The sequence below is a fragment of the Pseudophryne corroboree genome, chromosome 9, assembly GCF_028390025.1.
Source record: "Pseudophryne corroboree isolate aPseCor3 chromosome 9, aPseCor3.hap2, whole genome shotgun sequence".
NCBI lineage: Eukaryota > Metazoa > Chordata > Amphibia > Anura > Myobatrachidae > Pseudophryne > Pseudophryne corroboree.
In genome coordinates, this window is record NC_086452.1 from 291,760,374 (window position 1) to 291,775,337 (window position 14,964).

The 14,964-nt window shown below is 46.9% G+C and overlaps 1 protein-coding gene across 1 annotated transcript in view; it reads right to left on the reverse strand.

Annotated features, from left to right (window-relative positions):
• The window catches only part of ST13 (ST13 Hsp70 interacting protein), a 271,413-nt gene that overhangs the window by 6,549 nt on the left and 249,900 nt on the right, over positions 1-14,964 (reverse strand). The window contains exon 11 of the mRNA XM_063940373.1: positions 5,716-5,849. Coding sequence (XP_063796443.1) covers positions 5,716-5,849 — 134 coding nt within the window. The remainder of the gene's footprint in view (positions 1-5,715; positions 5,850-14,964) is intronic.

Here is a 14,964-nt window from a genome sequence, read left to right on the forward strand (position 1 = left end):
ACATATATAGCCTCTGGGGCTATATATTGTGATTGTTTTGCCAGCCAAGGTGTTTTTATTGCTGCTCAGGGCGCCCCCCCCCAGCGCCCTGCACCCTCAGTGACCGGAGTGTGAAGTGTGTATGAGAAGCAATGGCGCACAGCTGCAGTGCTATGCGCTACCTTGGAGAAGACAGAAGTCTTCATGCCGCCGATTTTCCGGACTTCTTCTTGCTTCTGGCTCTGTAAGGGGGACGGCGGCGCGGCTCCGGGACCTAACACCAAGGCCAGTTCCATGCGGTCGGTCCCTCTGGAGCTAATGGTGTCCAGTAGCCTAAGAAGCCCAAGCTAGCTGCAAGCAGGTAGGTTCGCTTCTTCTCCCCTTAGTCCCTCGTTGCAGTGAGCCTGTTGCCAGCAGGTCTCACTGTAAAATAAAAAACCTAAAATATACTTTCTTCTAAGAGCTCAGGAGAGCCCCTAGTGTGCATCCAGCTCGGCCGGGCACAAAAATCTAACTGAGGCTTGGAGGAGGGTCATGGTGGGAGGAGCCAGTGCACACCAGGTAGTCTAAAAGCTTTCTTTTAGTTGTGCCCAGACTCCTGCGGAGCCGCTATTCCCCATGGTCCTTTCGGAGTTCCCAGCATCCACTAGGATGTTAGAGAAACAACTTTTGGCTGGAACGCTCAATCATAAATGGAAGACGAGAAACATCAGCTAACAAGACAAAGGGGGTAATTCCGAGTTGATCGCTCGATAGCTATTTTTTTGCAGCGCTGCGGCGATCAGATAGTCGCCGTCTATGGGGGAGTGTATTTTCGCTTCGCAAATGTGCGTACGCTTGTGCAGCGGAGTAGTACAAAAAAAGTTTTGTGCAGTTTCTATGTAGGTCTGAACTTACTCAGCTGCTGCAATCACTTCAGCCTGTCCAGTCCCGGAATTGACGTCAGACACCCACCCTGCAAACACTTGGACATGCCTGCGATTTTCCAACCACTCCCTGAAAACGGTCAGCTGACACCCAGAACAGCCCCTAACTCAGAAACACACCGAGCTGAGGCAACAGCCATAAGGAAGACCAACTTCCAAGTTGTGAAATGGAGATCCGCTGATGATAAAGGCTCAAAAAGAACATGTCAGAGATCTTATAGGACCAGATTAAGATCACACAGTGACCCAATATGAAGTGACCAAGGATAGTCCCGGGGAGGAAACTAGCCACCAATGGAGAGACTGACTAGTACTGTCGGACAGAATGAGAAACGAGAGGGATGCAAAGCATTCTAACAAAATTTTTTGCTGTATGCTTCTGGAAGACTTCCTGTGTGTGTGACTTCTGCAGACTGAGGGAATCAATTTAAGAATACAGAATTTGGGACATAGGGATAACGCTTTACTTTTTAACATGAAGGCAAGTCCTAGACATCCCTTTCCCTTGCCTCTTCACACAAATGGTCTCAAAGGTGGAGACCATTGTGCCCAGCAACTTCATGTGCAACAAGATCGACGGACGAGGCACCGACAATACCATCGCAAACAAGTTCTTTAAAGTCTGTGCTTTGGACTTCGGAAAGAAATCTTGCTGAAAAGATTTGTCGTAGACCACCCCAAAAACTAAAGGCACTGACAAGGTATCAGGTGTGACTCCTCGAAATTCAGGATCCATCTGTGAACCTGAAGTACATGAACTGTACGATCCAGGTGTTTTTGTAACTGTGAAGCTGAGTCAGTTTTCACAGGTAGGTAGTATAAATACGTTATGACTAGGGTGGCTAATCCCGGCCATTTTTTTCAATCCCGAGTATTGGGATTGAAAAATGGTCACGCCCATCTCCGCTCCACGCGCCTCTCCCCACCTGCACACAACTCACCTAACTGCTGGGGCGGGCAAAACTTAATCCACTTTCGCGGCGGGTAACGGATAGCTTTCTGAGCTCGGCGGCGGGTGATGGGTTGGTGACTGCGCAGCATGACCTCAGAGTTAGAGGTCATGCTGTGGCGTGCACAAGGGGAGGAGGGAGCCGGGTAGCGTCTGAGCGTCCTGGGGAAGCTCAACGCTGATCCCTCAATCCCCAAGATTGGAGCTTCCAATCCCAGGATTGAATCCCGAAAGTTTTTTTTGCCTAAATCCCAGCATTGGCCACCCTAGTTATGACCGTGATACCTTCTTTGTGCAGTAAGCTTGCCATCACCAACATGATCTTGGTGAAAACTTGGATCTGTTATAATCCTGAAAGGTAGAGTCAGAAACAACTGCAAAACCAAGAGAGAAAAAAACGATAAAGGAAGATGCTAGCAATTACAGACCGGTGAGCCTCACATCTGTAGTAGGAAAATTGATGGCAACACTCTTAAAAGAAAGAGCTGAAAAATCTCTCAAATACAGCCATTTACAGGATACCAAACAAGAAAAAAAGGCATTTGGTTTCCACCAGCACCCTGAATGATAACAGTAACCAGATATAAATCCCACATAATAATAGAATTCAGAGATCTTCGTTACACATATTTGCGCAAATGTGTGGTTAAGCCCCAAAGCCGCATCAAGGCGTCTTTGTATATTTGGGGTCCCTAGCGCTATATCTAGGTGCAGGGTGTGGCACCCCAAAACACCAGCATAAGCCAGAAAGCCCAGCGTAGCATACCAGTGAAAAAACTATAGTGTTAATAAATTATTATTTAGGAAGCCGAAGCTATAGAGAGGGTGATACAAACATGAAATGTAATTAAAATAGAGAAATAGTGTTAAAAAAATTAATAAGTGAAAAGTGTTAATAGAATGTAAAGGTATGCCACACTAAAGCCATCCAGCTCAGCCAGTCCAGAGGCATCACACCTCCATTTCCCCAATCTGGGTCTAATATTGACCAGCAAGGAGCCACATGATAATGGCTCCTTACTACAATATGTCTAAGCTAAGAGCTACCTACCTTGGAGCAACCCCATAATGCTCCGTGTGGCATGTCAGGGCCTGCACCTCCTCCTAATGCAGGAACCTCTCTGCCTCTCACAACAGACATATATATTGGTAGATGCTCAATTAGCTTAGTGATATCATTCAGGTGCTCGAAAGGGAGGGGTATTTCTGAGCAAGTAAAAAAAAAGGCATTTGGTTTCCCCCAGCACCCGGATATTATATATATATATATATATATATATATATATATATATATATATATATATCAAAAACATAAAAACATCCGTATCTTGCGCTCGTTGAACCAGCGGCACTACAGGCGAGACCTCCGTTGCCGGATCTCAAACAAACATAACATAGAAAACACAAATCCTGAGCGCGCTCTGTTGAATGTACAGATATAGCGGAAGTCCTTCCAAGTAAGTGTATCTTGTACTATGGATAATTGGATTTCTCGGGTTCCTGCAGTGGATAACCCCTCACCAGAAAATCACCCAAACAAATGGCCCAAGGCCAATTAGAATTAAAATATTTAATGCAAAAAAGAATTCATAAAAGTCTTTGGCGTGAAAATTTTTTTTTTTTCAACAGGTTATACATGGATTATGATAACTCTGACAACAGAAGCATTCAGTAGGTAGATGTAAAAACTCCCTCACCTTAGCAAGGTGTGCGCTTGGCGAAGGGAGTGACTTTCCTAACTGGAATACTGACTAATGACTGATAAACCCAACGCGTTTCGTCAGTTTGACTTCATCAGGGGTAACTTGTTTGGGGGGAAAAAGAAAATACCATTTTAACGGTTTTCTTTTTAAAGATTAAGAATTCTTAATCTTTAAAAAGAAAACCGTTAAAATGGTATTTTCTTTTCCCCCCCAAACAAGTTACCCCTGATGAAGTCAAACTGACGAAACGCGTTGGGTTTATCAGTCATTAGTCAGTATTCCAGTTAGGAAAGTCACTCCCTTCGCCAAGCGCACACCCTTGCTAAGGTGAGGGAGTTTTTACATCTACCTACTGGATGCTTCTGTTGTCAGAGTTATCATAATCCATGTATAACCTGTTGAAAAAAATAAATAAATAAATAAATTTTCACGCCAAAGACTTTTATGAATTCTTTTTTGCATTAAATATTTTCATTCTAATTGGCCTTGGGCCATTTGTTTGGGTGATTTTCTAGTGAGGGGTTATCCACTGCAGGAACCCGAGAAATCCAATTATCCATAGTACAAGATACACTTACTTGGAAGGACTTCCGCTATATCTGTACATTCAACAGAGCGCGCTCAGGATTTGTGTTTTATATATATATATATATATATATATATATATATATATACATATACATATACACACATATACACACACACACACACACACACACACACACACACACACACACACACACACACATATATATATATACACTGCTCAAAAAAATAAAGGGAACACTAAAATAACACATCCTAGATCTGAATGAATGATATATTCTTATTAAATACTTTGTTCTTTACATAGTTGAATGTGCGGACAACAAAATCACACAAAAATTATCAATGGAAATCAAATTTATTAATCCATGGAGATCTGGATTTGGAGTCACCCTCAATATTAAAGTGGAAAAACACACTACAGGCTGATCCAACTTTGATGTAATGTCCTTAAAGCAAGTCAAAATGAGGCTCAGTAGTGGAGTGTGGCCTCCACGTGCCTGTATGACCTCCCTACAATGCCTGGGCATGCTCCTGATGAGGTGGCGGATGGTCTCCTGAGGGATCTCCTCCCAGACCTGGGCTAAGCACCCACCAACTCCTGGACAGTCTGTGGTGCAACGTGGCTTTGGTGGCTGGAGCGAGACATGATGTCCCAGATGTGCTCAATTGGATTCAGGTCTGGGGAACGAGCGGGCCAGTCCATAGCATCAACGCCTTCGTCTTGCAGGAACTGCTGTCACACTCCAGCCACATGAGGTCTAGCATTGTCTTGCATTAGGAGTAACCCAGGGCCAACCGCACCAGCATATGGTCTCACAAGGGGTGTGAGGATCTCATCTCGGTACCTAATGGCAGTCAGGATACCCCTGGCGAACACATGGAGGGCTGTGCGGCCCCCCAAAGAAATGCCACCCCACACCATTACTGTCCCACTGCCAAACCAGTCATGCTGGAGGATGTTGCAGGCAGCAGAATGTTCTCCTTGGCGTCTCCAGACTCTGTCACGTCTGTCACATGTGCTCAGTGAGAACCTGCTTTCATCTGTGAAGAGCACAGGGCGCCAGTGGCGAATTTGCCAATCTTGGTGTTCTCTGGCAAATGCCAAACGTCCTGCACGGTGTTGGGCTGTAAGCACAACCCCCACCTGTGGACGTCGGGCCCTCATACCACCCTCATGGAGTCGGTTTCTGATCGTTTGAGTAGACACATGCACATTTGTGGCTTGCTGGAGGTCATTTTGCAGGGCTCTGGCAGTGTTCCTCCATGCACAAAGGCGGAGGTAGCGGTCCTGCTGCTGGGTTGTTGCCCTCCTACACATCTCCTGATGTACTGGCCTGTCTCCTGGTAGCGCCTCCATGCTCTGGACACTACGCTGACAGACACAGCAAACCTTCTTGCCACAGCTCGCATTGATGTGCCATCCTGGATGAGCTGCACTACCTGAGCCACTTGTGTGGGTTGTAGGGAGGTCATACAGGCACGTGGAGGTCACACACACTACTGTGCTTCATTTTGACTTGTTTTAAGGACATTACATCAAAGTTGGATCAGCCTGTAGTGTGTTTTTCCACTTTAATATTGAGGGTTATAAATGGTTTTGGATTTTTACCTGCATAGCAGCCAAAACTTCTGGATCAGATAGGATTTCATTGACACCTGGCATTCCAGGCATGCCACCTGGGAATCCTCCACCCATGCCACCCATGTTAGGCATGCCACCTGGGAATCCTCCTGGGAATCCCCCTGCAAAATACCAACAAAGTTGATAAATTAATAAGTGCAATTTCAAAACCAGGGAAAATTAAGATTCTTTTGTACTTACTATCAAATAATTTTTTCCAAGGACAATAGAGGATGTGTAAACAAAATAAAACCTATCTCCTGCATTCCTTCATACCCCTGGCTAGTTTACAATGATCAAGGAGAAGAAAAAAAAAAAAAGGATTTTAATTACCTGAATGGTAAATCCTTTTCTCGTATTCCGTAGAGGATGCATTAGTACAATGGGGTATAGATGGGCCCACCAGGAGCCATTGGCACTTTATGAGTGTAATAGTGTGGGCTGGCTCCTCCCTCTATGCCCCTCCTACTAGACTCAGTCTATAAACTGTGCCCGAGGAGACTACATACTTCGAGAGAAGGAATTACAGATAGTGGCGAGATTCATACCAGCTCACACAACAGGCAAATCCGGCGAACATGCCGGAACAACTCAGCAACAGCTGAAACAGTAAATAACGCAGAACTTACCTAGGAACCAGGCCGTACTGAACTATAAAAACAAATGCAGGAAAACGAAGCGCTGGGCGGGCGGGCGCCCAGCATCCTCTCTGGACTACAAGATAAGGATTTACCTTTCAGGTAATTAAAAATAAGATTTTACGCACCGGTAAATCTATTTCTCGTAGTCCGTAGTGGATGCTGGGTACTCTGTAAGGTCCATGGGGAATAGACGGGCTCCGCAGGAGACTGGGCACTCTAAAGAAAAGATTAGGTACTACATCTGGTGTGCACTGGCTCCTCCCTCTATGCCCCTCCTCCAGACCTCAGTTAGGGAAACTGTGCCCGGAAGAGCTGACATTACTAGGAAAGGATTTGGAATCCAGGGTAAGACTCATACCAGCCACACCAATCGCACCGTACAACTTGTGATAATTATACCCAGTTAACAGTATGAACAACAACTGAGCCTCATTAAACTGATGGCTCAGAACAAAAAACCCTATAGTTAAGCAATAACTATATACAAGTATTGCAGAATTCCGCACTTGGGACGGGCTCCCAGCATCCACTACGGACTACGAGAAATAGATTTACCGGTGAGTAAAATCTAATTTTCTCTGATGTCCTAGTGGATGCTGGGTACTCCGTAAGGACCACGGGGATTATACCAAAGCTCCCAAACGGGCGGGAGAGTGCGGATGACTCTGCAGCACCGAATGAGCAAACTCAAGGTCCTCCTCAGCCAGGGTATCAAACTTGTAGAACTTTGCAAACGTGTTTGATCCCGACAAGGTAGCAGCTCGGCAAAGTTGTAAAGCCGAGACCCCTCTGACAGCCGCCCAAGAAGAGCCCACCTTCCTCCTGGAATGGGCTTTGACTGATTTAGGATGCGGCAGTCCAGCCGCAGAATGTGCAAGTTGAATCGTGCAACAGATCCAGCGAGCAATAGTCTGCTTTGAGGCAGGAGCACCCAGCTTGTTGGGTGCATGCAGGATAAACAGCGAGTCAGTTTTTCTGACTCTAGCCGTCCTGGAAACATAGATTTTCAGGACCTGGACTACATCCAGCAACTTGGAAGCCTCCAAGTCCCGAGTAGCCGCAGGCACCACAATAGGTTGGTTCAAATGGAACGCTGATACCACCTTAGGGAGAAATTGGGGACGAGTCCTCAATTCTGCCCTGTCCATATGGAAGATCAGGTAGGGGCTTTTGCAAGACAAAGCCGCCAATTCTGACACACGCCTAGCCGAAGCCAAGGCCAAAAGCATGACCACTTTCCACGTGAGATATTTCAACTCCACGGTCTGAAATGGCTCAAACCAATGTGATTTTAGGAAATCCAACACAACGTTGAGATCCCAAGGTGCCACTGGGGGCACAAAAGGGGGCTGAATATGCAGCACTCCCTTAACAAACGTCTGAACTTCAGGCAATGAAGCCAGTTCTTTTTGAAAGAAAATAGACAGGGCCGAAATCTGGACTTTAATGGATCCCAATTTTAGGCCCATAGTCACTCCTGACTGTAGGAAGTGCAGAAATCGACCCAGTTGAAATTCTTCTGTTGGGGCCTTCATAGCCTCACACCAAGCAACATATTTTCGCCATATGCGGTGATAATGTTTTGCTGTCACATCCTTCCTAGCTTTTATCAGCGTAGGAATGACTTCAACCGGAATTACCTTTTCTTTCAGGATCCGGCGTTCAACCGCCATGCCGTCAAACGCAGCCGCGGTAAGTCTTGGAACAGACAGGGCCCCTGCTGTAGCAGGTCCTGTCTGAGAGGCAGAGGCCAAGGGTCCTCTGAGATCATTTCTTGTAGTTCCGGGTACCAAGTTATTCTTGGCCAATCCGGAACGATGAGTATAGTTCTTACTCCTCTCTTTCTTATTATCCTCAGTGCCTTTGGTATGAGAGGAAGAGGAGGGAACACATAAACCGACTGGTACACCCACGGTGTCACTAGAGCGTCCACAGCTATCGCCTGAGGGTCCCTTGACCTGGCGCAATATCTTTTTAGCTTTTTGTTGAGGCGGGACGCCATCATGTCCACCTGTGACCTTTCCCAACGATTTATAATCAGCTGGAAGACTTCTGGATGAAGTCCCCACTCTCCCGGGTGGAGGTCGTGCCTGCTGAGGAAGTCTGCTTCCCAGTTGTCCACTCCCGGAATGAACACTGCTGACAGTGCTATCACGTGATTTTCCGCCCATCGGAGAATCCTTGTGGCTTCTGCCATCGCCATCCTGCTTCTTGTGCCGCCCTGTCGGTTTACATGGGCGACCGCCGTGATGTTGTCTGACTGAATCAGCACCGGCTGGTTTTGAAGCAGGGGTTTTGCCTGACTTAGGGCATTGTAAGTAGAGATGTGCACCGGAAATTTTTCGGGTTTTGTGTTTTGGTTTTGGGTTCGGTTCCGTGGCCGTGTTTTGGGTTCGAACGCGTTTTGGCAAAACCTCACCGAATTTTTTTTGTCGGATTCGGGTGTGTTTTGGATTCGGGTGTTTTTTTCAAAAAACCCTAAAAAACAGCTTAAATCATAGAATTTGGGGGTCATTTTGATCCCAAAGTATTATTAACCTCAATAACCATAATTTCCACTCATTTTCAGTCTATTCTGAACACCTCACTATTATTTTTAGTCCTAAAATTTGCACCGAGGTCGCTGGATGACTAAGCTCAGCGACCCAAGTGGCCGACACAAACACCTGGCCCATCTAGGAGTGGCACTGCAGTGTCACGCAGGATGGCCCTTCCAAAAAACACCCCCCAAACAGCACATGACGCAAAGAAAAAAAGAGGCGCAATGAGGTAGCTGTGTGAGTAAGATAAGTGACCCTAGTGGCCGACACAAACACCTGGCCCATCTAGGAGTGGCACTGCAGTGTCACGCAGGATGGCCCTTCCAAAAAATACTCCCCAAACAGCACATGACGCAAAGAAGAAAAAAAAAGAGGCGCAATGAGGTAGCTGTGTGACTAAGATAAGCGACTCTAGTGGCCGACACAAACACCTGGCCCATCTAGGAGTGGCACTGCAGTGTCACGCAGGATAGCCCTTCCAAAAAACACTCCCCAAACAGCACATGACACAAAGAAAAATGAAAGAAAAAAGAGGTGCAAGATGGAATTGTCCTTGGGCCCTCCCACCCACCCTTATGTTGTATAAACAGGACATGTACACTTTAACCAACCCATCATTTCAGTGACAGGGTCTGCCACACGACTGCGACTGAAATGACGGGTTGGTTTGGACCCCCACCAAAAAAGAAGCAATTAATCTCTCCTTGCACAAACTGGCTCTACAGAGGCAAGATGTCCACCTCATCATCATCCTCCGATTCATCACCGTGTACATCCCCCTCCTCACAGATTATCAATTCGTCCCCACTGGAATCCACCATCACAGCTCCCTGTGTACTTTGTGGAGGTAATTGCTGCTGGTGGATTCCAATTCTCCATGGAGGAATTGATTATAATTCATTTTAATGAACATCATCTTCTCCACATTTTCTGGAAGTAACCTCGTACGCCGATTGCTGACAAGGTGAGCGGCGGCACTAAACACTCTTTCGGAGTACACACTTGTGGGAGGGCAACTTAGGTAGAATAAAGCCAGTTTGTGCAAGGGCCTCCAAATTGCCTCTTTTTCCTGCCAGTATACGTACGGACTGTCTGATGTGCCTACTTGGATGCGGTCACTCATATAATCCTCCACCATTCTTTCAATGGTGAGAGAATCATATGCAGTGACAGTAGACGACATGTCCGTAATCGTTGGCAGGTCCTTCAGTCCGGACCAGATGTCAGCATCAGCAGTCGCTCCAGACTGCCCTGCATCACCACCAGCGGGTGGGCTCGGAATTCTGAGCCTTTTCCTCGCACCCCCAGTTGCGGGAGAATGTGAAGGAGGAGATGTTGACAGGTCGCGTTCCGCTTGACTTGACAATTTTCTCACCAGCAGGTCTTTCAACCCCTGCAGACTTGTGTCTGCCGGAAAGAGAGATACAACGTAGGTTTTAAATCTAGGATCGAGCACGGTGGCCAAAATGTAGTGCTCTGATTTCAACAGATTGACCACCCGTGAATCCTTGTTAAGCGAATTAAGGGCTCCATCCACAAGTCCCGCATGCCTAGCGGAATCGCTCAGTGTTAGCTCCTCCTTCAATGTCTCCAGCTTCTTCTGCAAAAGCCTGATGAGGGGAATGACCTGACTCAGGCTGGCAGTGTCTGAACTGACTTCACGTGTGGCAAGTTCAAAAGGTTGCAGAACCTTGCACAACGTTGAAATCATTCTCCACTGCGCTTAGACAGGTGCATTCCACCTCCTATATCGTGGTCAGTTGTATAGGCTTGAATGGCCTTTTGCTGCTCCTCCAACCTCTGAAGCATATAGAGGGTTGAATTCCACCTCGTTACCACTTCTTGCTTTAGATGATGGCAGGGCAGGTTCAGGCGTTTTTGGTGTTGCTCCAGTCTTCTGTACGTGGTGCCTGTACGCCGAAAGTGTCCCGCAATTCTTCTGGCCACTGTATCTCTTGCACGCCCCTGTCGTTTTTTAAATAATTCTGCACCACCAAATTCAAGGTATGTGCAAAACATGGGACGTGCTGGAATTTGCCCAGATTTAATGCACACACAATATTGCTGGCGTTGTCCGATGCCACAAATCCACAGGAGAGTTCAATTGGGGTAAGCCATTCTGCGATGATCTTCCTCAGTTGCCGTAAGAGGTTTTCAGCTGTGTGCGTATTCTGGAAAGCGGTGATACAAAGCGTAGCCTGCCTAGGAAAGAGTTGGCGTTTTCGAGATGCTGCTACTGGTGCCGCCGCTGCTGTTCTTGCGGCGGGAGTCAATACATCTACCCAGTGGGCTGTCACAGTCATATAGTCCTGAGTCTGCCCTGCTCCACTTGTCCACATGTCCGTGGTTAAGTGGACATTGGGTACAACTGCATTTTTTAGGACACTGGTGAGTCTTTTTCTGAGGTCTGTGTACATTTTCGGTATCGCCTGCCTAGAGAAATGGAACCTAGATGGTATTTGGTACCGGGGACACAGTACCTCAAACAAGTCTATAGTTGGCTCTGCAGTAATGATGGATACCGGAACCACGTTTCTCACCGCCCAGGATGCCAAGGCCTCAGTTATCCGCTTTGCAGCAGGATGACTGCTGTGATATTTCATCTTCCTCGCAAAGGACTGTTGGACAGTCAATTGCTTGGTGGAAGTAGTAAAAGTGGTCTTACGACTTCCCCTCTGGGATGACCATCGACTCCCAGCAGCAACAGCAGCGCCAGCAGCAGTAGGCGTTACACTCAAGGATGCATCGGAGGAATCCCAGGCAGGAGAGGACTCGTCAGAATTGCCAGTGACATGGCCTGCAGGACTATTGGCATTCCTGGGGAAGGAGGAAATTGACACTGAGGGAGTTGGTGGGGTGGTTTGCGTGAGCTTGGTTACAAGAGGAAGGGATTTACTGGTCAGTGGACTGCTTCCGCTGTCGCCCAAAGTTTTTGAACTCGTCACTGACTTATGATGAATGCGCTGCAGGTGACGTATAAGGGAGGATGTTCCGAGGTGGTTAACGTCCTTACCCCTACTTATTACAGCTTGACAAAGGCAACACACGGCTTGACACCTGTTGTCCGCATTTCTGTTGAAATACTTCCACACCGAAGAGCTGATTTTTTTGGTATTTTCACCAGGCATGTCAATGGCCATATTCCTCCCACGGACAACAGGTGTCTCCCCGGGTGCCTGACTTAAACAAACCACCTCACCATCAGAATCCTCCTTGTCAATTTCCTCCCCAGCGCCAGCAACACCCATATCCTCCTCATCCTGGTGTACTTCAACACTGACATCTTCAATCTGACTATCAGGAACTGGACTGCGGGTGCTCCTTCCAGCACTTGCAGGGGGCGTGCAAATGGTGGAAGGCGCATGCTCTTCACGTCCAGTGTTGGGAAGGTCAGGCATTGCAACCGACACAATTGGACTCTCCTCGTGGATTTGTGATTTCGAAGAACGCACAGTTCTTTGCTGTGCTTTTGCCAGCTTAAGTCTTTTCATTTTTCTAGCGAGAGGCTGAGTGTTTCCATCCTCATGTGAAGCTGAACCACTAGCCATGAACATAGGCCAGGGCCTCAGCCGTTCCTTGCCACTCCGTGTGGTAAATGGCATATTGGCAAGTTTACGCTTCTCAGACGACGATTTTATTTTAGATTTTTGAGTCCTTTTTTTACTGATATTTTGTGTTTTGGATTTTACATGCTCTGTACTATGACATTGGGCATCGGCCTTGGCAGACGACGTTGATGGAATTTCATCGTCTCGGCCATGACTAGTGGCAGCAGCTTCAGCACGAGGTTGAAGAGGATCTTGATCTTTCCCTATTTTTGGAACCTCAACATTTTTGTTCTCCATATTTTAATAGGCACAACTAAAAGGCACCTCAGGTAAACAATGGAGATGGATGGATACTAGTATACTTATGGATGACGAGTGACTGACGACACAGAGGTAGCTACAGCCGTGGACTACCGTACTGCGTCTGCTAGTATAGAGATGATAATGATATAAAAAATATACATATATCACTACTGCAGGTATATATAATATAATGACGGACCTGCTGGACACTGTCAGCAGACTCCTAAACTACTAGTATGAAGAAGATAGAAAAAAAAAACCCCACCACAGGTAGGTATACAATTATGGACGAGCACTGACGACACAGAGGTAGCTACAGCCGTGGACTACCGTACTGCGTCTGCTAGTATAGAGATGATAATGATATAAAAATATATATATATATATCACTACTGCAGGTATATATAATATAATGACGGACCTGCTGGACACTGTCAGCAGACTCCTAAACTACTAGTATGAAGAAGATAGAAAAAAAACTCCCACCACAGGTAGGTATACAATTATGGACGAGCACTGACGACACAGAGGTAGCCACAGCCGTGGACTACCGTACTGCGTCTGCTAATATAGAGATGATAAAGATGATAGAGATGAACAAAAAAAATATAACACTACTGCAGGTAAATATTTATATAATATAATGAATGACGGACCTGCTGGACACTGTCAGCAGAATGCGTTTATAGAATAAAAAAAAAAAAACACACCACAGGAGTGTTTAACTTTTTCAGGCAGACAATATACTGGTGGTCACTGGTCAGTCACACTGGCAGCAAAAGTGTGCACTGTACTCCTGCTATAACTGCACCCCAGTCTCCCCCACAATTCAGCTGTGTGAGCAGTGAGCACTCAGCACAGTCAGATATACATAGATGATATAATCATGCAGCACACTGAGGCTGAGCACAGATATGGTATGTGACTGTGTATCGTTTTTTTTCAGGCAGAGAACGGATTATATTAAATAATAAATAAAACTGGTGGTGGTCACTAGTAACTATCAGCAAAACTCTGCACTCTGAGTACTCCTAATGCTCCCCAAAATCACTAAGTTAGTAGTAAATCAACTCAAGTGTCTCTATCTATTCTAACGGAGAGGACGCCAGCCACGTCCTCTCCCTATCAATCTCAATGCACGTGTGAAAATGGCGGCGACGCGCGGCTCCTTATATAGAATCCGAGTCTCGCGATAGAATACGAGCCTCGCGAGAATCCGACAGCGGGATGATGACGTTCGGGCGCGCTCGGGTTAACCGAGCAAGGCGGGAAGATCCGAGTCTGCCTCGGACCCGTGTAAAAAGGCTGAAGTTCGGGGGGGTTCGGATTCCGAGGAACCGAACCCGCTCATCTCTAATTGTAAATGGCCCTTAGTTCCATAATGTTTATGTGTAGGGAAGCTTCCTGACTCGACCACTGTCCTTGGAAGTTTCTTCCCTGAGTGACTGCCCCCCAACCTCGGAGGCTTGCATCCGTGGTCACCAGGACCCAGTCCTGTATGCCGAATCTGCGGCCCTCGAGTAGATGAGCACTCTGCAGCCACCACAGCAGAGACACCCTGGCCCTCGGGGACAGGGTGATCAGCCGATGCATCTGAAGATGCGATCCGGACCACTTGTCTAACAGATCCCACTGAAAGATCCGTGCATGGAACCTGCCGAATGGAATTGCCTCGTAAGAAGCTACCATCTTTCCCAGGACTCGCGTGCAGTGATGCACCGACACCTGTTTTGGTTTTAGGAGGTCTCTGACCAGAGATGACAACTCCTTGGCCTTCTCCTCTGGGAGAAACACCTTCTTCTGTTCTGTGTCCAGAATCATACCCAGGAACAGCAGACGCGTCGTAGGAACCAGCTGCGACTTTGGGATATTCAGAATCCAGCCGTGCTGTTGTAGTACTTCCTGAGATAGTGCTACTCCGACCAACAACGGCTCCCTGGACCTCGCCTTTATAAGGAGATCGTCCAAGTACGGGATAATTATAACTCCCTTCTTTCAAAGGAGTATCATCATTTCGGCCATTACTTTGGTAAATACCCTCGGTGCCGTGGACAGACCAAACGGCAACGTCTGGAATTGCTAATGGCAGTCCTGTACCACAAAACGGAGGTACACCTGGTGAGGTGGGTAAATGGGGACATGTAGGTAAGCATCCTTGATGTCCAGTGATACCATGTAATCCCCCTCTTCCAGGCTTGCAATAAC